The following is a 25362-nucleotide window of genomic DNA, read 5'->3' as shown; positions in this document are numbered from 1 at the left end:
GTTTTGCAGGCTTTGACAAACCTTGAAACATTTCTATCGATCTATCTGGGGACATTTGGGTTTCAGAGCATTTGGGGGGTGTTGCAAAACCGGTGATTTGCCGACAAAATTGGCGTGGCAACAGATACAGGCGTGGTTCTCAAATGATTATAATTATCATTGATAAAACTCGCGAATATTTTTTCGCGAACTGCTATATTTCAGTTTTGCTCAGTGTCATAATTGCAGGGTAGCCAGCAAACCAAAAGGTCCCGGTTCAGGGTGTGGTAGATAAACTTTTTTGAGCCACACCAACTAATCCGAGAAAAGGCTAAAATATGCTCAGTTCAAATCAATTATTGACGGTTGTGGTTCTCTATTTAAATCAAGGATTCTATGTATGGAGTTAAACTCTGCACAATAACAGCAAAACAATGGTTCTATTTGTAACTCTAAGAAACTCTAAAAACAGTTTAAAATACCAATCCTAGTCTGACAATTTTTGCAATATTTTCAAGCGAAACCTAATATATATATTCGAGCCGAGAAAATAACCAAAAATTCAACCTGCATGTTCTTTTCTTTTATGTGTCATCTTTTTATTTGTCTAGGTTAGTATCTTGGCTACAATTTGAAATCTAGTGACCTACAAACTTATTCACACTAAAACATCATTGAGAAAACTTAAAACGATACCAAACTTCATTATTTTAAACACGTTGTTCATTTAACAATTAGCAAACAGAAAAACTTCATTATAACTTTTAAGAATGCACCTTGCAGAGGGTTTCAGAGAAAAGAAAAACTTGAAGGGCAGCAGGGGAAGGTCTTTTACGGTTGCTTACTACTTTCAAGAAAGAAACTTTCGCGGAAAGGAATTTTCGCAGAAAGAAATTTTCACGAGAAGAAACTTGCGAGGGAAGGAACCTTTGCGTTTTTTAGCGTTTATGGCCTAAAATCGCGGATGATTGATACGCAAAACTTCCTGAAATACTAAATATGCGAAAATTTATTTTTGTGATATATCTAGAAAAATTTGCTGGTGATCCTCTCTAAAACTTTGACGAAGAATTTTTTAGTTGGACAAATTTTATATCTTTTTCGGTGATTTGCTGGTATCCTGTGGAATAAAAATAGAAGGAAACCTCAATTGAATACAAATGTTTATCACGCAAAGTCCATTTTCTCTAAAACGCGAAAGTTTGTTTTTGCAAAGCTCCTATTTCGTTTCTTTCGCAAAGTTGATTCCAAAAATTTCCCAATTTGAGAAGCTTTCTTTCTGCGCAACTTTCTGTGGAAGGTCATTATTAGCTAAAAATATAACAATGGCGACTCTAGACAACTAACTAAAAACAACAACTCCTTGATCGCTACATACAGTTTTAAATTATTTCTCTAGGAAGTAGGACAGATTTGTCTTCGTGCGAAATTTGAAATAGAATTTCTGTATAGCGGATGTTGGTCATAGTCGGGCCCTTTGGCCTGCGCGCAGACTTCATTTTGATGCTTAGTTGTGAAGCCAGCACGCATGTTAGGGGCCTTGGCTGTGACTTTAGTTTCCAGTTTATGAAAATTATCTTCTCCACTTCAACTTTTGCAGAAAGGGCCCGTAATTTTCTTTACTTTACATGTCTGAGGCCCGGTGGGGATCGCCATTTTGCCACCCGGGCCAGACCGCGCCTGGCCTTTAGCACGAGAGAGTTTGAGCGATCATCAATTATTCTCGTTAGGTTTATATAAATTTCAACTGTGACTGGTGCTGTCATCAACAACCGATAATATGTATTTGAAGATGGCACAATTCTCTGTCTTTCTTCTGAAAATTTGCCAGTTTCCAAGAAGTTGACGACAAAACTTCCATTTTCGAAAATTTGCCGACAAGGTTAGGGTCTGGGGGGTGTCACACCCCCTCCCACACCCCTCCCCCCCCCGTAGCGACGGCCCTGGGATCAAATGAAAATCTCTTTATTTTGAGCGGGTTGAAGTACAATAAAGTGTTTTGTACGAAGCAAAGTTATATAGAGAACGTGATTGTGGTTTTGTCCCATACCACCAAGAACCAAATATCAAAACACAATGGCTACAACACCGGTCGATACTCCTACACAACCGTTGACCATGGATGAGATTCTGCCATACATCGGGGAATTTGGAAAGTTTCAGATTCTTCTAGAAGTTGCATTTTGTGTTATGGTAGTTCCAGGTTCGATGCTCATACTCGTCCCGTACTTTGCGCAAGATAGTCCTCCGTGGACATGCCTTTTAAATAGTACAGTTTGTCGTCTTAATGGAACGTTTGACTCTTATAGCCGATTCTATCAACACCGATGCAATATGCCAAGGTCAGAATGGGAATTCACCAAACCAGAAGAATATTCAATAGTCACACAGGTAAATCTTAACCAGCTGATTCCTACTGAACCCTAATTCAGAGCAACTGTGTTAGTTGTTCCAAATGTAGAACAGAATAATATCATGTTTCCATTTCTTGTGTTTGTGATGGTGATGGTGAAAGAGGGTTGAAGTCCAAATTTTTTATTTGAAACCCATCAAAATCAATAGCTCTGCACTGAACATTGTGTAGCAGTTTATGCGAGTGGATAGTTTCATTCGTTCTAGAAGCAATTTCAATTTCTTTTGATGATCAAAAGCAAAGGGTGTTCCATGGAAACTGCGATCAGGCGAGATGGCATTAACTAAGTTATGATTATCATTCTATTATTGATCTAATTACAGTAGGCTGGTACATTTACATGTTAACAATACATATGCAAGATTAGATTGATACTTAGAATTGGATAAATAAGTTTTTGATACTGCAAAATTTGATGGGGTCACGAAATAGTGGAAACATAGCTAACTTAAGTACATTTCGTCAGACACTCTTCACAATTTAAACATCGAATAATGATCCAAGCAGTGACACCGTGGAAGGGAAGGAGGCTCGAGGGGCTTAGCCTTCCATGTTAAAATTGGGGGAGATGTGGGAGGGGCAGCCAAGTGTGTAGCTAGCCATATAGCAGTGGTCATCCTCTTAAATTTCATAATGTAGGTGTGGCCAACCTCTGCCACTGATGTGTTCCTTTTGAGTAAAAAAGTTTAAGGCTTGTAACTAATGAAAAACAGTCTGATGAACCTTTGGAATGAGCTTTTCTTATTACTAAGAATTTATCTTGTTACATCACAAAATGAACTTGTGTCTTATAGCTGTGACGCTGTTTTGGTTTGTTGGTATTTTCTGTACTAGACAAAATTCTGACATAACTAAATAGAGTTTTCAGGAAGCCATTAATAAACATTAGTTCAGTATAGTAGGTAAGTTAGTTTTAATCAAGAATTGTATTGTCTTCCTATTTTCTTTCAATTTGGAGCTTAAGTTCATTTGTAAAGTAAAGGATTTCTAATGATTTTTAGATAAAACAATAGAATTTTCACAAAAGGTGTACGAGATTTTCTTGGGGTGATTTGCCCCTCGGAATAGAAATCTTTTGGTCATTATTTCCACAAATAGTATTCTTAACAATCTATGATTAAAACTATCATGATGAACTAACAACCCCAATAGAAATAACAGATGAATAAACCAAACTTGCCAATGATATTCATATGGAACATCAATTTTCATATGGAATGTAGCAAACTAAAATAGTGGACAGGCCGAGTTGCAAAAGTTTTTCTGCGAAGTTAGACTTAATTGAAATAAACCTTGCAAAATTAGTTTAGCTAAACAAAAACATTGATTAACATACATACTTGTGGTAAATATACACATGATTCCCCATATCCACATATCCACATTAGTCCTTTTTTATCATGATTTCCCTTCAATAATTTGTTGTGTTTCGTAATAGCTTGAGTGGTTTCATCTACCCAACAGAGAACCTTTAACACAAATGCAAGTATATTGGCTGTGGCTAGGGGTGTAGTCCTGGATGTGGCCTTTAGAAACTCCCTACAGCAAAGCCCCCTTTCTAACTTTTTTGGACGGGATCCCTGACCAGAAGTGTGCTGAATGTTTATACCCAGGTGTTGATTGAAAGTAACGTGAGAAGAAAAAGGACCCTGTTTTTTTGTATTTTACCAATCAGCGATTAGATTGACATTTTGATTGACAAGTCACTATCTTGATTGGTGAATAAACCGGCAATAATTTCCATTCAATTTCATGAGATTATTTCGTAGCCAATCAATCGTGGCAGAGGTATCATAGGTTAAGCCTTCTGATAATGCATTAGTGCTTGCGGTCCTATAAATGAACGATGGTGTCATCTGCACAGTGGCATATTATATGGTCTCTAACAAAGATAAACGTTTACTCGTTTATCTAGACATTGAACAAAACTGACCCTTGTAGAGATCCTTGAGGTACACCCAAAGGTGGTCTCTTTCCTTGTGGTACACTCAAAGGAGCTTTAGTATCCATCTACTTCTGCTCGCTGTTTTTCTCATGATAGCGACTATGAGTAATATTCAGCGCTTTCTTGTGAAACCATATCCACCAAGTTTGGCAATTAACAGATCACGATTTATACAGGTACAGTTTCCAGTTTTCAATTATTCGCAAGAGAGAGTGCTTGGTGCTGCAGTTCTCTATAAAGCTGCCTGATAAGAGGTTAAGAAAGCAGTAAGCGAATGGCTTCATTTCAGCTTCTGCTATCCCCTCATATACTTTTGAAATGAATGGTGGTAGTGTGATTGGCCTATTGGCCTATATCAGAGAGGGTGTCACTCTTCGTGAAAATTGAAGTAATGTCGAGAAGTACTGCCAACCATGAGTACAAAATGGACATGTAACTTGGGGTCAAACTAAAGATGTTGCAAATAAGCTTTTTTGTTTTGTAAAAAGTGAGATCATTCTGGATCAGGTCTTCGCTATACATTATAGAAGAATGACAAAAAGCCTGAGCGCAGTTGCGAATTAAAGGGGGGGGGCAACTAGGGGCAGTTGCCCCTCCCTCATCGAGTTGAAGCAAGTCTGGCACCTCACTTTGGAAATTGTGAGCCTCTTTTGAAGAATGAGAATCACGTGAAAATGTTACTGAGAATTGTAGGTTAATTTACTTCAAGGATTACCTCAAAGTATACAAAATAAACTGCAATAATTTCCTGACAAGGAGAATAGAGAGCCTTCTGCCAGTAGGTAGGGTCTGAAATTGTTCTATACAGCCTACATTCGTCAACAATTTCTGAAAATTTTCAGCGCCCAAACTACCAACTGCCCCTCCTTCAAATTTGCGCTGGATCCGTGCCCGAGCGAATGAAAAATTGAATGATTTTACGCAAGTTGACCTTTTGAACAATATTATTTGTGGAAAGGTTTAACTTTCATACATATCAATAACAAATGAAATTATTGCTGCAGGTCCACGGTGGTCTAGGTAACCTTTACCCGCCCTCACTCATTTCTGTTGGCCAAGCAGCAATGAATGATAAGTACCATTATGAAAGCTACGATCCTCCGGATTAACTCAGGTTAAACAAGGTCTAGCCAGCAGTACTCTAAAGAACCCATTTACGCTGAACAATATCTGAACCAGAAAGGTGAGGGCCAATTAAGCCCCTCTCTCATGTTTTTATGCAAACATGAATTTTGAGCAGTGATGCTATTGTTCACAGTTGCCGTGGCAATAAAAGAGTTCTCTTTAGACAACGTCAAATGATTGGCTACATTGTCAAATATAATTATTACAATGTTAAAATTCAAAAACTATCCTTAGAAATTGCCAACGTAAGCAGAGTAATATTTTACTTACTAAATAATATTTGATTTGTTTTGATTCATCCTGAATTTCTCAGTGGGATATAGCAAAAAATTACCAAGATTTATGATGTCATTATGAAGTCAATTGAGATGAAAATTTTCCATTTTAGTAGAAGGATATAATCATATATAAATCTTAACCCACCACTACTAACCCTTCTAGAGAAATGACGGGGGAGGGCTAAATTAGCCTGAGGATGCTCAAAAAAGCTTGGCCCAGATAGGGTTAACCGAAAATGCTGGCACTTACAAACAAGGTTTTACTCTATACTTCAAATTTAAAATGAACGTTTATTTCAGTTCGATCTGTACTGTGACACTGAGATGTACAGTTACTTGGCCACATCTTCAGTTTTTATCAGCTGGGCATTTGGAGCAGTCATTCTTGGTTGGGTGTCAGATAGGTAAGTAATTGGAAAACTGAATCATTTTTGGTCCACAATCAATCTGATGATCTATTGATTGTAATGAAATGTATGGAAACCTCAGCGGTTTTACGATGTCTGTTTTTTTTCTAACGACCCATTTTCTCGTGCTTGATAAGCGTAGAAATTTTTGAAGAGAAGGAAATCCTGTGGCAATATAAGGTGTGCCAAATTATTCTCTTAAGCGTGTCCCCAAAAGAAGGAGTGGCCCAGCCATTCAGTCCTATTGTTTTATTCTGTGTTTCCAATACTGCACCAGCCCTTTTCATTATCGCTGTCAATGTTGAACATTTTGCTTAAAACTTGGATCTTGTTTTTAGGTATGGTAGAAGAATCAATATGCTGATATCGACAACATTTATCCTTTTGTTTGGGTTCATCAGCTCGTTCTCTCCAAATATTTGGTTCTACATTTTTGCACGAGCAGTATTTGGGTTTTTCACACCTGGAACTTATGTACAGTCAATCGTTCTAATTTCAGAATTTGTAGGCCCAAAATGGCGTCCATTTGCCGGTATAGCAATTTCGCTATTATATGCAGTAGGCGTTGTCATCCTTGGTGTTATAGCCATCTTCGTTCAGACGTGGAAAACACTGATGATAGTCATCACAGCTCCATATTTTTTCATCTTGCTGTTTTTCTTGTAAGTTTAATCCATGAAATTTTCTTATTCATTGTCAGGGATCCTTCTTTTTCTTGTCCGTGCGGATTAGCACAATATTAAGCTTAGGGCTAAAGCAAAGATAGGAAGTGCATTGCCGATCTCTGTTAGAGTACTAAGTTTGATGTTTGAAGTTCCAACGACCATTTTTTGTATTGGTTCTCTATTTTGATTTTAGGGTGTACGCAGTTCATATATATTAAACCTGGAATAGGACTGGGCCACTTTTCAGTTTAAGAACAAAAGCTTAGTTCAGTACGTAGATTAGAGAGAGAACAATTGAAATCAAATTTGCCATATAGCAACGGAATATATTTATATATATATATCTTCTTGATAATTCGGATAGTAAAACCAAAGACTAGGGAAGGAAGGAAAGGGTTCCATTTCTACTAAGATACCATCCAGCAATCAAGGCACAACAATCGTGCAAAATATGATACCAGCATGAAACTTCACAACTTATTTACTTTAAGGTGTATAATAAAATGCAGACTCAAGCCAAAAAAGTCCGCTTAAAGCTATTTTTAGAACATTCAATTTGGTTCCAGTCCTCAAAATGAACTAAGTCACTTACGAGCGATTTAATTCAACTCAACTCAGTGGAAAGGTAGAAACTGAGGAGCCTGGTTGAAAACAGTAGAGTCTGCACGCAAGCTACATGAAACAACAAAGCCACACCAAGACTGTTTAATCGAAAAGCAATTGATTTGACTCTTTCAATTTTTAAATAATATCTTTTGATGTCTCTACAAAAAAACTGGCTGCAGAAAAGAAGGAAGGGTTGTGGAGCAATATTGTTTCAAGGTTTCTTGGAAAACCTCTGTTGACTGCGATATTTTTTGCCTCAGCTGTTTTTGCATGGCCAGTCAATATTGGATAGACTATCAGACTGTTAATTATCATAGACTATCCTTAATTTCTTGCAAGGGCCATTCCCGAATCAGCTAGATGGCTTCACGTAAATGCAAGAAATGACGAGGCTCTTGCAATCTTTCGAAAGATCGCTAAGTGTAATGGAAAAGAGCTACCAGAAGTTCAACTGAAGAAGATTGAAGAGGACTGTTCCACCGGAATAAAACATTATCTTTACCTATTCAAGCCTGCAAAAATCGCAACAAGGAGCTTGATCCAAGGATATACATGGCGAGTAAATACTTGTTTGTGATTGTGCAAGATAGAGTGGAGTCGTTGGTAGATATAATAACTGTTGACAGATGGTGATTGATGATGGGGTTTGTCACTAATTATCAGAGAGAGACAGACACAGTTTAGCCAAGTTTACAAAACGCGAAGGAAGATTTCAGTGCGTGTCAATTCTTTTGAAATGTGGAAAAGTTTGTTAGTTAGCCAATTAGCTAAGGGATCTTGTTTGATTGTGTACGTGAAGAAGAAGTAATTCACCACTGCAGTTTTGCTGCAAATTTTAACTACACATAGTTTACTGCTTTTTAGGATGGTGTGTGGCTTGGTGTTCTTTGGAGTTTCATTTGGCGCCGGTGACTTAAGCGGCCACATACACAGGGACTACATCATTACCAGCTTATTCGACATACCGGCTGCTATTCTTGCAATATACCTTTGCAACAAGTGAGTTCTATCCCTTGTTTTTTTTAAGGGGGGGGGGGCGTAGTATTGAAACCTTGAACTTATAATCTGTAAACAGCAGTAGGTCTAATGATGATCCCTGAGTAACGCACTAAACGTGAACGTACCTTATCTTCCAGAATTGGAAGAAAGAAGACAGTAATTATTCCCATGTTTATTGCCGGGATATCCTGCATTGCTGTATCCTTGATTCCAAAAAAATCAGGGAGCAAACCATCGGGTAAGTTTTTCACAAAGATTTTCAAGCTGCAGCCATTCTCATACTTAGTTTGCCTCTATAAATATATAAAATGAAAGTGTACAATTCCAGATCGGGTAAAAGAGAACTGAGGCACTCATTTGAATCATAACATATTCGATTTGAAAGAAACTCATAAATATCACCCAAAAGTGATATTTCTCAATGATCTTTTTTAATGTTGTCAAGGTACTATTTTGCAAACATTGTCTGTCTTCGTTCTAATTTTCATGTGATGTCCTTGTTCAAATTCTAAGAAAATATTTAAGAAATACAAAATCCGTTCGCTTTCGTACCAGGGTCAAAACTGGTCAGGGTAGCACAGCAAAGTTGTCTTGATTGCACTTCGCTAGTGTAAACGAAAAGGTGTGCAGAGAACGTTTTTTACGTTGAAGCTTGCAAGGAACAATGCTAATGGGGATTAAGTCGCTTCTTTGAGCAAAACATTCTAACATAGCAAAGAAGCATCTTAGGTACTTTGTAGCAGTGTCCTCTTTATGTCTAATGGGTTTAAAATCATGCTCACACCTCGAGAAGTGCTTCATCTTCCATGACTTAAATTAGAAGAGTTCTGCACCATTCAGGACTTCTAATACGTCCGGCCTTATATTAGCTTTCAATACTGCACCATTAAAGACATCGTCAACATCCACTAATTGAAAACATCACCTCACTTGTTAAAGTCAACACATGTTCTGGGAAAAATCAACCATTTTCATGCAAAACTAAATGATTCTGATACGATTGATTCGTACATGGATTGACATATTTTTTTCATCCAGAACTTGTTGGTCTTCGAGTTTCCTTTGGAGTGCTTGGAAGGTTTTGCATCACGTTGTCGTATGATGCCATTTACATATGGTCGACCGAAATGTACCCGACTTGCGTAAGGTAAGATTAATTGAAAAAATCAATCCTGTTAGGCAAAAATTTCAGCAAAAATAGCGAAAACTCATTGAAAGTCACTGAGTTTTCCGATTACTTAACCAATTGGAAAAAGGTAAATAGAAGATTGGAGACGAATATCAATATATAAAAAATACCAGTTATCTTCTGAACAAGTCGAAGTGTATTAGTATAGGTGCCTTATTATTTTAATAAATTATTTTAGATTCGACTTGGACTTTGATCAAATACATATATATTTATATATATACATATATTTACATTTCCAGCTGGGCCTAAAAAAACTTTACTTGTGTCGTTAAATTAGCTATTATTATCGTTGCTTGTAAAATGTGCTATTTTTGTTCTTTTGTTTTGGATTCCTTATTATACGCTCCAAATATAAATGAAGGTTAATGTGAAGGAGCATATCGCGAAACGTTAATCAAGTTGTTTTTTTTAGTGATCATCTATTTAAAGTTTTAAAAAACATTACAGTCTAGAGCTTTTGAATACATAGACAATATATACAATTGGGCAGCACCCTTGTGGAAATAATTTCCCTCTGTCAACCTTGGCCTACTGAATTTATAAAGCAAAGAATTCAAATACCTTCAATATATGAATTCCTTGACAGGAGTGCAGCCATGGGCTACTTGCAAATCTTTGCCCATATTGGTTCTTCACTAGCACCTTGGGTGGCAAAATGGCTCGTCGCCTTCCACGTGGTTCTACCGTTTTCAATAATGGGCGGTTTAGCTGTCATAAGTGCGATTTTGTTGTTGAGGCTGCCTGAGACGGCTAATAAGGAAACATTAGAAACACTTGCTGATCAATTTGAAATGAAGGGCAGCCACGTAAAGGAGGTAGATCTAAAAGAAGAGAAGGAAAACGTTAATGAGATAAAAGACCTAACTGCATGATATTTCCCACCCTCTATCAGCAAGGAGGAGCAAAATACTGCAATTTTATAATCAAACCAAACCCAATATACTTGCTTTTTACTTTACAAAGAACCTTGCTAGAGGCCTAGTTCTCGAAGTTCCTCATCTTTAGATTTTTTGATCGAGTTGTAGTACCAAAAGTTCCTTAATAGTTCCTTAATTTACGAAAATTGCTCATCCTCTATTATAATTCTGTGTTAGTGTCGCTAGATTCTTAACTGTAGATGGCAAATAAGGTGAAAAACGGATAATAAACTAGAAAGACGTTTCATGTATGAAAAAGTGGAAACTCGGTCAAGAAAAAATGTAAAACTCGAAATTACACAATGAAACCTTCGATCGCTACCATCTTTACACAAAAATGGATGGAAACGGCTTCCTAACTTGATTGTTTGCAAGAATAAAAAATTCCAAAGATGAGAAGCTCCTTAGGGTGTTTGTCCTTAAAACAAAAGGTTCTTTAATTTTTTCTGCCTACTAGATGCAGGTTTTTTATAAAGAAGTTCCTTATAAAAAGAGTGCAAGTTGCATGAAAGTTTAGTACATTAATTTACTTTAAATGAAGCATTACGATGGCACAATGATGATCACCAATTCAAATGCAAACTTGGTAAAACTTCTAAACCCCCCTTCCCCCCAACCCCTCAAGAAAAAAGGAAGCATTGCAGTGACCATTGTCGAATGTAATCATGTCCTCCATTTTATCATAGCCATTAACACCTTCCATCGTCTCCGTACCAACAGCAACGTAATCTACAACACTTTCGAAGCGTCCCTTCACTCTATGTGTATACGCCCTGTATTGTAGTTAGTTAGTTTTCATTTCGCTGGAGAAAAGAAGCACAAAAACACAGCAGATTTGTTTTCATTGTATCGATGGCCTAAGGCAGCATAAACCAAAAATCAAGATCATAAACATAAAGATAAAAATTGGTGAGATCGTTCGTTTACAACTCTTTTATTAATAGTTCTGTATATCATGTACAACCACAATAAGAGCGATTAACGCATTACTGAATTTACCCTGGGTACCAGAGCTATTAAAGCATTACTGAATTTACCCTGGGTACCAGAGCCACAAACTTTCGAACGCGGAAACAGAGTGCCAAGCAGAGAAGCGGAGGAGCGTTTGTATGGTGAGTTCCACCAAAAGGGTTGATCAATAACTTTCAAATATAAAATTCTGAATGAAATTGATTGGTGAGACAAAATTGAAAGGAGCATAATGAGCTTTAAGGAGCGTTGTTGAAATACCCCACTTCCAGACTCTAAACCGGACATTCTTGTTTTTCTTAGTTCTTCAACGATGCCAGACTTTCCCGACTTAGGACGATGGTTAGTGGCGGCTCGTGATATTGGGCATTAGGGACAGTGTCCCACCACGGAATTTCAAAACATTGCTAGGCCTTCAGTGCTAGTATTTTTTTAAATCAAAAAAGAAACCAGAAAGCCCCGTAGAGAATTAGAGCAAACAAGGAATTGGAGACAAAAGTCCTGTTTACACTATACAAACTAACCTGGGTTCGCCCTAGGTTAAAAGTAACCCGGGTTCGAACACCGATGCGTTGATACTTCTAACTGTCGACTTTGTACCTTAAACAGAATCAAGGGCGAACCTGGGTTAGTTTGATGACGACCAGGAACGCCGGAACGACCAAGGGGCAAGAAGGGGGCGGGTTTGAGTAAAAGGGCATTTGAAAAAAATAATTCCCAGCTACCAACAATTCTCTCATACCTAACATTTTGTTTCGATTTTCTGTCGGTATCTTAAAAATCGGCTAAATTTTGGCATAAGAAATTTCTTCATAAGTTTCGAGAAATGTCGTCATAAATTAGGCACTACAGTCTGGATTTCATATGAATCTCAAGGATTTCCTACAAAAAGCTGGCGTCAGAAGCACTCCTATGAAAAGGGCACTTAAGCCCCTCTTGCCCCTCCTATGAAAAGGCAACAGGGGCGGTTGACCGCTCGCACCTTCCTCTCCGGCGTCCCTGATGACAACGCATGCGTAACACACACAAATTTAAAGTGATAAAAACAAAATAGCGGCTGTCAACGTGTATATTATTTGTGAACTTTACAGAATACAATAAATTGACTTGAAAACAATTATTCCAAGGGCGGGCTTCGTACAGTGAGAAAACATCACATTCGAGCTGTTTTGTTTTTCATTCGGCGCTATTTCTGTCACTGCGCATGTGTCGTCGACTAACCCAGGTCCGCCCCAAGTTTGCGTTTACACTACACTATATCTAAACTAACCCAGGCTCGACCTAGGGCGAACCCACCTTTCGAGATGGATTGGCTAACCTGGGGTGAATCTGGGTTAGTTTGCGCTTACACTACAAAAATCGAACATGGGTTAGTTTTAACCTGGGGCGAACCCAGGTTAGTTTGTGTAGTGTAAACTGGGCTTAAGGAAATTCTTAGGAATTAATTAATAGAGAATCTTAGGAATTACTTCAATATTGATGTAGAATATGACCATTTATGAAGATAAAGGCATTTAAGAAATGACGGCTGTTTGATGGAGCTGTCAAGCAGATATGTGCTGCTTTCAGGAAGCAAAGCAACACTATCGTGTTTAATTTACGAAATGCAGAATTAACATCATGAGAGGCAGCCACGAGAAGCAATGGGAAAACACTTACCCGTCTTTAGCGAGAGGAGGATCCATACCCTGAAACCCTACAGTAATTGCAACGAAGACAGTGTCGTCGTGACTACATCATTGTGGCTTTTATGGGAAAACATGGACGAAACGTTCAAAAACAGAAGGCTAGCACCAACGCTTTGATGTATGTCGGTCGCACATGCTAAATGCCTTTATTGGTCCCTTTGTCCCTTTTGAAATTAGTTTGCATGATATCTCTGCAAAAGTTGCACAATTTATTGGTGAAGCAAAAACAATATTTAGCTGCAAATATGACTTAGTGTCCAAATGCCAAAGAGAATCCAAAAGATAGCCGTTCAAGCCAAAGTCGTTGGGCCTAATTAGTGTCAGCCTTGTATCTAAAAGTGGAAGGCATTTAGAAAGAAATCAATTTCAATAAAAGAAAACGTTCCCAGAGGTGCGATCTCTGATTGCCTAGTCGCGAGTCTCGCTTTTCAATTATAACTGGTTAAAAGATGAAAAACAAAGAACTTTGATTGACATACAAAGAACAGGCAGACATTTTTTGACATAGTTGTTGCAATTGTTGAAATAGCTTTCCATGAGTAAAAAACAGCAATGACAAAATTACGTGCCAATGCTCACCAATGAAATTTCATTCAAATGACGACGTTAATGAAATAAGAATATAAGGGCCCGCTCACACTACTCCGTTTTCTAAACATATATATATATATATATATATATATATATATATATATATATATATATATATATATATATATATATATATATATATATGGATGCCCATCGAGCTGAGCAAAATCCCCCCTTCATGTACTCATTCTTCGTACATAATAAAAACGGAGTCGAACTAATCCGTTTTTGCCTTGCGTTCACACTACTCTGCTATGAAAACGGAATCGTTTGAAAACGCTAATGAAAACGGATACTTTCGAATACGGTGCATATTGAATACGCTCCATTTTCATTGCGAACACCAAAAATGGAAACATTTGAATACGCTAACATCGGCAACAAATTACGCGCTTTGTAGCACACCAAATCTCAAAAATTTTGAAATTGAGAATTCACAATGGACTGGTAGCTGTTACAACAAAGTTTTTCACGATTACTTTTATTTAATTTCATTTATAATGACGCCAAACTTCTGAGGATTTGTGAACGCCTCTTTCCAAAAATGAGGCCACCACCAGCGTTTTTGTTGAAGTATTGTGAGCACATATCGTATTCACAGCGTATTCATATGAAAACGGATTAGTGTGAACGGACATCGTTTTCATCAGCGAAAACGGAGCGAAACGAATACGGAGTAGTGTGAACGTGGCCTAAGGCACATACCTTAACTGTTACATTTAAGGCAGACGTATGTATATAACAAAGTATACTAACATCTTTTTGTATCCAAAACGTCTTCCTTGCATGGATTAGAATCCCCCTTAGGCCGTACCACATTGTTGATCGTGCAACAATACCGAAAACATGGCAGTCATACGGCCACTGGCAGCGCGGAAGGCAAACGAACACGAACACAGAAAGGATGAAAATATCACGCATAAACATGGCCTTGTTTTTTTTCAGGAAATTTTCCTGGTAGAAGATTGAGTTAAGTGCCTGGAAGAAGAATAAAAACTTTCCTGGATTTTGCAATCCGGGATAGAAATGTGCCTGCGGACAGTATGAGACATGCATCCAGCCACTCGGCTCAATTTTTAGATCTCAGCTATCAATACGCGCTCACCCAACATTGGATGGAAGAAAGGAGATGAATGTTGCACGATGGATGCATGCTAACCAGCATGGATTGGTTTGTTTGTATACATTGTAAAATTGTATGCATTTTAGCTTCATTTCAGACCCCTTTACTAGTTATACAAAAGTTTCAACGTCTTGTGAATCCAGAAATTGGTTGATGATAGTAAATGGCATCCAAGGAACAAAAAAAACATTGTTCGAGTTAGCGAATGGTCGAGTTATCGAAGCTCGACTTGTTGATATTATACTGTATGATCAATGACTTCGAGGCGCTGTTATATGACGTCATAGCAACTGCTTTAAGATACAATTGGCTAACTTTGAAATCCAGATATCATACTTTCATTTCTCCCTCACTTTCAACAAAAGATTAACTATCAAGGGAAGGCTTGTAGTAACAATTTGGATGCTTTTTGCTAAGCAAATTACATTCATTCATTCATTGTTTCCCCTTGCGTGGTTCCTTCACAGCTCCATTCTACACAAGTCACTTTCCATACATCTGTGTTTCACAACGATAAGTCTTGTCTTTATCATCGGCCATTCTTCGTTTCAAATTGTTTTCCCTAACGATAGTGGTGCTAATTTTAGCCAATTAATATTTTTATAAAAGCATGTGGATATAGTCTAAAATAAATGTGAATCATCACAAGCTAGGTCTTTTCCTGACTCTGTGTTCTCTGCACGTAAAATGAGATGCGATGAAAGTTGGATATGGAACATTGGCCGATCAATAATTGGCCAATCAGTGAGTGTGATTCCACTCACATGCTTATAGATTGACTAATGTTGATTAGGAAGACAGACTTTTGGTACTCATGCCGTTGGCTGTAGGGGGGCCGGAGGCACTTTTGCACCTTCACTGCAACAACTAAGAAAGCTTACTGTATCGTGATTTTCTTTCTTGCCTCAGAAACAATCATATCAGAACGTCATAATCAGCGCTCAGCTACGAGCTCAGTACAGTGAGACTCACTGGGAGGAGGAGGTTAAATAGATTACGGTCTCCTACTTCAGTGTCACCACAGATATCCAACCACAATATTAGAAGAAAAATTTATAAATCAATAAATTCGAATTTCCCAATGATATTTTACAAAAATTAAAAGAATTCAATGAGCATCTTAAATCACACGAACAATAAAGTACAATTTCAAAATTCCGACTTATAAAATATGTTTAAAAATCATATCTGTAATTTGAATAAATAATCAATTTTCCCCTGAACATGAAAATGTACAGTTCTGATTTACAAGCTAAAATTTATTTTTAAAAATTTGAAACAGCAATGAAAATGCTTAATTACGCGAGTGTTTATTTACAACCATTTAGTGTTTATTACAGCGTTGAATTCTCAAAAGGAAACTGGGACAACATCTGAACTACATATGGTTTACTGCTTTTCGCATATTTAGATCCATATGAAATACTTAGAATGAAGGTTTAAGAAGGAAGGTGAAAAAGAGCGAGATATCCAAATGGGGGCAAAAAGGGTATCAAAATCACTCGGGATTCATAGTTTCATATGTGGTTGAAATATTTCACTTAGAGTATCATCTTTAAAGGAAAAGGGGTCGAAAAAAATTAATTCATGACAGGAGCTGCTTTAACTTAGATTGAAGGTCGAGCAGCAGTGACAATTTTGAGCGGGTGGTTTGGTTATTGTCAATTGTAGTATGACATTGAAAGGTTATTGGTCTACATTAACAGGACTAAACCAACAAAAATATCTGAAGATCCACTATACAAAATGTTTGTGATTCTGATAAAAGTTTCAATAGAGCTACGAGGCTTGGTGATAGCTTAGCATTGTGGGATAGAAAGTCTCGGTGTAAATAACAAAGGGGCAGAGAGGAACCTTCGATTTAGCCAGTGGACTGAGCTTCTAGGCCTTGTATCAACATTAAAATTTAATCTATACATCCAAGTGACAATATGTACCATCTTCAAGATTTGCATTTGTAAAGTTAACAGATTTGCTCTATATTTAGGGCAAATTTATTTGGGTGGCATAAGCTTCTACAACAAAATCATCAATCCAGCTTCATCTGAGTTACGCGCAAAATATGTGACGTCAGAGACGGAAGATTTCTAGCAAAGAGTTTGTCGTTGCTAAGATCGACGCACTTGACAGCAGCAAATATCCTTCGCATGGTGTAGGATACAGAGTCCGGGGGCCAGGCAAGCCATCGCAAGAGAACAGCAATTATAGGCTTGTTGTAAAATGCAGCAGTACTCACCTCCTTTAGGCAATTTGCACTCTGTAGATAACTGGGGCTCACACAAATTACCACGACACAGGAATCTTTGATGTTTTTCTCTATTTCGTTGGCCAGGTTGTCATGAGCACTCATTCTTGAAGTCCCCAACGGGGTTGTTCGTGGCAAACTTTGAGTGACAGGTCTTCTCGCTACACGGTCCAAATCAGACCAACATCTGAAACTTGCAGCTTTTAAGCTATTTATTATAGTTTTAACTCTCGATTGGTGGTCCCATTGGTAACTAACGAACACTTTAGGCACGTCCAAATTTAGGCCTGATTTCGTTGATGTCGACACTGGTGTTTGTACTTGCTCATGAATATCTTTCGGTGCTACGGAGAAAATATATCTTTTCACTGCTTTGAATACTTTTGAATGCTTTGAAAATGTAGCCAAAAACAATTCATAAAAAGGAATAGATAGAAGAATAACTTTGGGGCACGAATCTCCGCCATTGCCGGAAAGACAGGAATAACAAAGCTACTTGTTTAAAACCCCTTTACGTTGGAAAAGCGACAGAGCACTGTCCATTAGGGTGGGATGAAGGGGGCAAAAATCGGAGGATTGCCTCCCGGAAGACCGCTGAGGTAGCGGTATCAGAAACATAGAGAGGAATGTACAGTTCAAACAGACTAGCCAGGAAACAGCTTCATTCAGGTATTTGCTTACCAACATCTTAGCAGCACAAAACCTCCTTTTTAAGACATTTTGACAAATAAAGACATCTCTTAGAACGAAAGGTTGCACGTTTAAGGCTGAGGTCCAGAAAGGTTGCACGTTTAAGGGAAAATGTTTTAGCGACAAAGAGCAATTGTTATTGTGATGGAGGCGGGATATGATAGAAATAAAAATGACTGTTTTGGAAAAACATTTCCCCCTCGAAATAACTCTTCGGGCGTACACGGAGGCTGGGGATGAATAGGGATGAGTGTAAACGGGGGAGGGGGAGGGGGGAGTATGGAGTATGGCTAAGTCCAAAATCTAATAAACAAGGAGTCTAAATAGACGGGGAAAGGAACTGGTTCATGTATCGCAAGTGATCAAAGGGACTTTTCCAATTCCTAACAAACGTTTTAATCGATGAAACGGGGAGAATTAAATAAGTCTGGGTATTTAAAATTCCATACTGGAGGAGGGTTTATTCCTGACCTCAGAATACTCTTAAAATCTTCAGAAAAACGCCTGCCGTGCTTTTTCAAGCCTTCACTGGATAATTGTTCGAATCTACAGCACCATTTTAAATTTCACTTTAATGTTAACCAATCAATGAGCAGTTGCAAGTTGAATTTGTTCGGTCTAGGGTTTTTCATGGGTTCTTACACTTGAAGAGGTATATCTTGATGTCAGTCTAATCCAAAATAAAGGGCAAGATATAAGGCCTACATTCGGGTATTGCGCAGGAATCCCGCAGTTGAGCAATATATTAACGAGATTCCTTTACAGGTGTTGTAACACCTTAACGTACACATAAATTCAGACAACTTATACAATAGAGCAATATTTTCCCAAGGAAGTATTTTGTTCCGAGTTTGGACCTGCCTGTGAGATGGAAGAGTACTCTCTTTATTCCTTTATAGACAATATAACGTATGTACTTACTGCCGTATCGACCTGCAATTTCTCTGAACTGGCAGACACCTTCAGCAACACGCTTCAAGTACTTCTGTTCAAACACGACACCCGATACAGCCCTTGGTGGCATGATTTCGTTTACCAGCAAATCAAGGCCATCCAAGTACAGGGTTGAGGCAAAATCTATCGCTGGGACATCTGACAAAATAGCAGACAGCGAAAGTTTCATCTTATCAAAGCAGTTTTCAAAAACAGCTACGATCAATGGCCTTCCTAGCCAGACCGCGAATACTGTCTCGTAGAAAGCGAACGGCGAGTTGGCACCTCGGCTTGTGAAGAGAAATATCACGCGTGAAGATGAAGCGATTGAATGTGCATTTGCTTTCAAGAATTCCTCTTTAGACTGGCCTAGTTTGCTATGAGAGAGTACCTGGAAGTAGAAAAAATCAAACGTAAATTTTCACAAAAAACCTTATTCAAATACTTGATTCAGTCTTTGAAAGTCATTTAAAGTCTTAAAGATAATCAAGTATTTGTTGCATAGTGCTCGATGCGTGGTGTGTAGAGTTGGAGCATGCCTGTACAATAAATTGGGTGAAAACAGTCCCCGGATCCCCACAGGTGAATCCCCTTTCGAAAAATCAGTTGACCCGGGCATCTTTTCATTTATCCACGTCCCCTCCAAGCAGGGGCGCAGCCTGCGGGGGCGTGGGGTGTCACAACCCCCCCAACTTTCAGAGAACTCGTCGGTAGAATTACATTTATAACCAAAAAAGGTTTATGCCAAATGTAACAAAAGAATTTTTGTCGGTAAAATATGGCTTTGCATCTCTTACATACCCCAGCGAGAAAGATCACGCTACGCCACTGCCTCTAAGCAGTTATTCCTCTTTGGCACGAGATCCCATCCCCTGCCAGTCAAAGACAAACTTTGCCTCCCAAGCCATAGTAAACCCCTTTCACCCGCGAAGAAACAAGTTTCCTGTCCTGTTACACAAGGGTGTATAGAAGGACGGTTCTTAGTTGCTACTCAAAGTTTCATGCTCGTTGCAATCACCATGCAGCTCGCAACAAACTCTGTTACCTAACTAACACAATATTACTGGTTGCCCGACGATAAATAAAGCGCTGAACCCAGAGTAATAACTTTCTTGTTTCACATATAAAGCATATACAGCTCTGTCTATACGGCTATAAATGGTCCGCGTATAATTTTTTTTCAAAATCTTGCTGTTGTCATATTATTTAGGATTTAATTGACGTGCAAAACATTTTGGTGCAAAGATAAGAAAGTGCGCCATTGCTAAAGTAATAACGTGCCATTTTCATAAAATCCACCACTGGCATTTTCAAGTTGTGAGGATACTTTTAAACTAGCGCATAACGTCTAGTCTATGCCATTGAAAGTTTTATGGTAAAACAACATCTGAAGCATCGTTTATAAACCATCCCCTAGCAACACTGCTTATTCAATGACCAATTCCTACTTTAACATGTTTTGTTTACAGCAAAGGCTGAATTCAGCATTCAATCTTTGTTTATCGATACATAAGCTACATAAGAAGCCACAGATGAATAATGCAAAACATCGGTAGGTGGTACGGATTTAGTTCTAAACCCTGATTGTTTTTTCAAATGATTACAAGTACCATTGTGTGTTATTGTTCTGTTCATTCCATTATCTATCTTTGAAACTCGATCACAAATCACGTTGAAACAGGAATACAGTGCGGAATACAGTGTTAGGCTTGTACAACAGATTGGAGGACATGCAGGGTTTATGTTTGTGAATTGCAACTAAATATACAACACTCACCTGTAGTTTTTTCTGCTCTAAATCAAGTTTCACAAGATTGCTAAGCTCAGCATCATCAGGATCATGAATCAAGTAGACACTATTAGCTTTACTTCTTATTGTCCTTTTCTTTGACCACTCATCAAATCTTCCTGTCTGAATTTCTTCATCTATTATAAATTTAACTTTCTGCAAGATTTTTCGCCTGCATATTTGACTGTCAACTGCCAGAATATTAGATAATATGTCATCTGTTACTGATTGTAGAAGAAATCCATCTATTTCAAATTCTTCAAACGATATGATATACTTTTCATGGATTTTCAAAGAAGCTAACCAATCCTGTACATCTTTGACAGTCCAGGCCAACAGTGGTTTTGTCTTGTATTCAATCAAAGTACTGATGTCGTCTATAGTTTTGGGTATTTTAATCGAAAATCCATTTGAAATTTCTTCCAATTCCTTATTTAGTACTGATATAAACATGGAAACTTTTTCTGCTTCTGAAAGTCTTGATATCTTTCCAACACTCAAATTCACTGCAATGCTTTCAGATAAACTTGAGAGTCCATCATCTGCTCCACTGAACCAATCACTGAATTTCACAACAAGCAGTCTGATAGGCTGCTGGACAATATCTGGTGCATCTTGATACATTGCAATTCTCTCAAGGAAAATTTCTCCTTCACTTCTTGTTTGATGAGAAACAAAATAGCTTTCTGATAACACAATAATTGCTGCCCTACATTTTTCTGCAACCTCAAGACGACTGCTAATAAGAAATGGTCCCATAATGCTACCTTGCAGGACATCTCTATCAAACCAAACATCATCGTGCATGCCTATTTCATTTAACTGTTTTGAAAGTTCAATAACAAATTTTCTTTCTTCATATGGTGCTTTGCAGGAATATGATAAGAAAACACCTTTCTTTTTTGATTTTTTAACTTTGTTTGAAGTGACAGGACTTGTCAGTTTTGTAGAAATAATGATTGGTGAGCATTGGTTGTCATTTTTATGAATCTCCTGTGACATCATCGCATTTTCCTTGCCAACATTTCTTGAATGTGCAGGTTCACCCATCACTAGCTTGACTGATATACATCAAGATGGACTGGTTATACATGCATGGTTGTCATGGAAACATCATTCTGAAAAAAGAGTTTATCAATTTATCAGTTCAATATCAAGCAGCATGTGCTTCTAAAGAAAATTTTTAATTAATGGTATCATAAAGAATAAATGAAATCATGGCCTTTCAAAGATCAAAACTAGCCATTGTTGAGAACCATTTCACTAAATGCACAAAAGTTTCCTTTAAGTGAGGAGTTCTCAAAGTGATGATAGTATTTGAGGACATCAAGCTTCACTAGATGCCCAGTTTCAATATATCTCTTGATTCAACAATAACAGATCAAAACTCTGCTGTTGGACTTGTGAATGTTACTCTATATATGTTTCTAATTTATGATAAGAAGGAATGGGACCATGAAAAATCATGACAAGCATCTGTAGTGTTTTTTACAGAATTTGTCAATATGAAAATATGCTGCTGAACAAGTATTCTCATTCATAAACAATTGTAACTACCTACAGATTTGTTCTGTCTGTTTTGAAGTGTGCAGCTGTCAGCTGCAGTAAACCTCAGTAGTTGATACACACACAAAAACCTGTAGCTACTGGACATTGCTAGCAAACCATAATAGAAAACACATTAAAGGTTTTTTTACTCTTTTATATTGCAATGGACATAAATAAATAATGAATTCAGAATCAGCTTATCTGAACTTTGAAAAAAACACAGTATGTGAACATTTGTGTAAAGAATTAGAGTTCAAAATGTGAGTATGGATGGTATCTTGAAATCAAACAAAACAGGTTGATCTTTGCTTGTTCAAAAATTCTAACTAAACACTTTTTGCACCAACTTGAAAGCTGCAAAAACAGATAGTAAAAAAACATGCAACAAGGACTGTCAGTTTTGCTGGGAGGCTCCCAGTTTTTGCTTGCCTTCTCCTGGTTATTTAAAATCATCTCCCTGTTTCTGTCTATCTGTTTAACATTGGTATTTTCAAATAAATCTGATAACTATATCACTTTAATCATGACCAAATGGTTTTTAGTGCTTAGGAATTAGCAAAATACCTATTACATTATACATTTACATTATAGAATTTTTCATTAACCGATTCCCCAGCACACTTAAAACAAGTATTCTGTTTATACAATTCAATAAATTCTGGTTATCTTTTTGCTTTAGGCTGAACCTTGCTGTTTTTCTTTGGTGAAATCTAGAATCTCCCGATTTTGAGAATTTTAGGTTGACTGACTTGGCTGCGTGCAATCTTCACAATCTTGATAATCAAATCAATTCCCAATATGGTCGTAGTTTGCAGAATCTGTCCAAGAAAGAAGATTTTTATTTCGACAAATCCCCCTGAAACCTCAACCACCTGGTTCAATGTTAAAGTCATAAATTAACAACATGAAATTAACCATAGGTCAACAGAAACAAAAGTTTTCTTGAGGGATTTTATCTGACAAAAACCAGTGATTTTGTGGTGTTGTAAACCTTCTCTGCAATTTGCTTTCAGCACAGCAGGCAGGTGGCTCTCTCTCTCCAACCAAACAGAGATAATTCATGTTGAGAATGAAGGTAATTAGGATTCTAACATAGAGGGGAGGGGGGGGGGGCAATTTTTTTCTACAAAATATATAGAAACTACTATACTAAAAATTATATACAGAGGTAATGAACAAACATGTAAAACCAACATAGTGATGGGAGGGTTAAGAGGCAACATGTGCGCATTTTCACACTCAGTACAATCTGCAAACGTTTTTGTTTTCCCTCAATAAAATTGGGGGTCCCTGTCCCCTTTCCATACCCACTTGCTTTTGAACGTCTTGGCCCACACCTGAACTTAAAAGAAGTGACAAAGCGTGCAAAGAGAGGTTTACACTATTGTTGTTCAATAAATTTAAAAATTGTCTAGAATATTGTTTTGAAATTCTAAAGAAAATCATGGAAGTTGTTGCCCAATTTGACTTATAACAAATAAAATCAACAAACAATGAAACCTTGATTGAAGATGAAACCTTGAAGGAAGAGCTACCAGACATATACCTCAAAACTATGGAATGTTTCGAGGTATATGTCTGGTGTACATTCTCAGCATATGCAATTAAGAAGAAGCAGAGAGACTGCTACCCCTTTCCCATTGGAACTTCTCTGATTGGGGGGAATTCTATTTAAACTGATTTGACTAACCAGCACTGCATTGTGTACCACAGTGCATTGCCAAGGGTGCTCTGCTCTCCTTCTTAATAGCAAAAGGTGGCCAGGAATAAAGCTTTAAACTACTTGATCACTTTAAGAATTACTTATTGAAGTAGCTGTATAGATACGCCTTGTACCTCGTGTACGGAGCAGGATTAAAGTTAAAGCCAGCCATATATTAAAGGTGTATTTACAAAACAAAGAACTTTGTTTGAACAAATGTTTGCCATAACGACGAGTTTTAACTATGAAAATGCGGTATGGGGTAAAATTAACTGGCATTACCTAGGTAATTTTGGTGATATCAGATAGCAAAAAAGCTGTCTATTTCTCAAACAGGAGGATCATATTGTGAACACTCAAAATATATTGCAAATCAATGCTCTCTAGTACCCAAACAAAATGCTTGATCGAACAGGAACATGATATCACCAAGATAAATTTGGAGAACTCTCATTTTATGTTGATATGACTTGAAGATACACATAAAAGAAATTTTATGGAAGTTTATAAACAACTAAAATTACGAATACTTCATATTTGTTGGTCGGCACAATTTCTTTTCAAAATAAATTTCGTTATAAATAATAAATTAACATTGATGATCCTGTAAAATTGGCGGCTTCAAAATTCCAGGTCAATCAGTTCAAACAATTTATCTTCTAACGACAACATGAAAATATAAAGAGCAATGAAGAAACCTAATGTTTTCAAACTTCCTTTACTCGTCCAAAAGATTGTTTACACGTACAATCAAAAAATGAAGAACTGGATTACTCTCAACCAAGGCAATTAATTTCTGGGAATTAAGTTCAGCGTGAAAGACTAGATTTGAAACTCAAACAAGCGAGTTGTATTCTAAGGATTGAATTCAATTTGAAAAGCACATGGATAGAAAATTGATGAAATGGTATACTAACCTCCCGTAGAGAACTCGCGACCAAAACAATTACTTCTCATTAGTTCTTGTCAGTGTGTCATAATTTGACTGATTTCCTTACTTCCGTGTTCCCTGGACGTGCAAGCGAATTGATAAGATTTGAATGACTACTCTGCGCTGTATTAGGCCACTAAAAATCAGCTAACAAGTTGTTTTGCGTGGAAACTTAGATGGTCTTGAGCAGTTTCTAAAAACTGAATCAATCAAGCGTGCATTTGTTGGATTCGAGGGGCACGTGATCAAAGCCGATCAAACTAAGCTCCTTCACAGCGACCCTTCCAGTGACCGGGCAGAAACCTTCGCAGCTGCAAAGCATTATTCTATCTCGCGTTTTTTAGATTTGCGAAAAAGCGGGGATTTCATTTATCATTTATCGTGAACTAGCGAAAACAGATTTCATTACAAATCATTATTTACAGCATCGAATAAAAAATTCAAGCCTTTGTCATGAAAGTCTTGGGAAGCGCGCATTTGCCATGCCTGTTTCAAAGCGCAAAATTCAAAAAAGGTTCTTAGCGTACAAAAAAGCTGTCGCGAATAAAATCAATTCGTCAGAGGCAGACCTTTAAAGAAAAATTCAAGCCAGCTGTCAAAATAACACGCGCAAAAACTACAAAACAA

General features: G+C 37.5%; 3 protein-coding genes across 6 annotated transcripts in view; 2 read left to right on the top strand and 1 right to left on the bottom strand.

Annotated features, from left to right (window-relative positions):
• Positions 1-15784, top strand: part of LOC135688956 (uncharacterized) — a 109026-nt gene extending 93242 nt beyond the window's left edge. For 2 of the 3 annotated variants that reach the window (XM_089110025.1, XM_089110032.1), the window contains 4 exons: positions 8283-8417; positions 8555-8655; positions 9456-9564; positions 10196-11766. In XM_089110025.1, the coding sequence (XP_088966151.1) occupies positions 8283-8417; positions 8555-8655; positions 9456-9564; positions 10196-10481 (631 nt within the window). In that variant the 3' untranslated portion in view covers positions 10482-11766. Of the gene's footprint in view, positions 1-8282; positions 8418-8554; positions 8656-9455; positions 9565-10195; positions 11767-14719 lie in introns of those variants that run through there. The other variant, XM_089110028.1, reaches the window with a different exon arrangement.
• Positions 1933-8286, top strand: LOC148959567 (solute carrier family 22 member 3-like). The gene is made up of 4 exons (XM_089110034.1): positions 1933-2370; positions 6041-6144; positions 6486-6809; positions 7758-8286. Exons 1-4 carry the CDS (start codon positions 2056-2058, stop codon positions 7993-7995), a joined length of 981 nt encoding a protein of 326 aa, XP_088966160.1. The 5' UTR covers positions 1933-2055; the 3' UTR covers positions 7996-8286.
• Positions 15785-15937: 153 nt separating the features above from the next.
• LOC135689146 (uncharacterized) lies at positions 15938-25263 on the bottom strand. Of its 2 annotated transcripts, XM_065206276.2 has the most exons (5): positions 24722-25263; positions 22789-22920; positions 20543-21672; positions 18754-19156; positions 15938-17486 (listed from the first exon to the last, which is right to left on the bottom strand). In XM_065206276.2, exons 3-5 carry the CDS (start codon positions 21602-21604, stop codon positions 16927-16929), a joined length of 2025 nt encoding a protein of 674 aa, XP_065062348.2. In that variant the 5' UTR covers positions 21605-21672; positions 22789-22920; positions 24722-25263; the 3' UTR covers positions 15938-16926. The 2 variants fall into 2 exon arrangements, with proteins under 2 accessions (XP_065062348.2, XP_065062347.2); XM_065206275.2 differs by lacking the exon at positions 22789-22920.
• Positions 25264-25362: the final 99 nt, after the last annotated feature.

The sequence above is a fragment of the Rhopilema esculentum genome, chromosome 9 (assembly GCF_057945365.1).
Source record: "Rhopilema esculentum isolate cy_ngs chromosome 9, ASM5794536v1, whole genome shotgun sequence".
Classification (NCBI taxonomy): domain Eukaryota; kingdom Metazoa; phylum Cnidaria; class Scyphozoa; order Rhizostomeae; family Rhizostomatidae; genus Rhopilema; species Rhopilema esculentum.
Note: the sequence above shows the minus strand (reverse complement) of the source record. Positions and strands in the feature narration are given on the sequence as shown.

What these genes read in the sequence shown, in the direction of transcription:
- LOC148959567 (XM_089110034.1), top strand. Translation starts at nt 2,056, where the DNA reads ATGGCTACAACACCGGTCGATACTCCTACACAACCGTTGACCATGGAT. An exon ending in AATATTCAATAGTCACACAG is followed by an intron (nt 2,371 to 6,040) that starts GTAAATCTTAAC and finishes CGTTTATTTCAG; the next exon opens with TTCGATCTGTACTGTGACAC. An exon ending in TTCATCTTGCTGTTTTTCTT is followed by an intron (nt 6,810 to 7,757) that starts GTAAGTTTAATC and finishes ATTTCTTGCAAG; the next exon opens with GGCCATTCCCGAATCAGCTA.
- LOC135689146 (XM_065206276.2), bottom strand. Translation starts at nt 21,604, where the DNA reads ATGGGTGAACCTGCACATTCAAGAAATGTTGGCAAGGAAAATGCGATG. An exon ending in TAGAGCAGAAAAAACTACAG is followed by an intron (nt 19,157 to 20,542) that starts GTGAGTGTTGTA and finishes TTCTACTTCCAG; the next exon opens with GTACTCTCTCATAGCAAACT. An exon ending in AATTGCAGGTCGATACGGCA is followed by an intron (nt 17,487 to 18,753) that starts GTAAGTACATAC and finishes TTTTCTCCGTAG; the next exon opens with CACCGAAAGATATTCATGAG.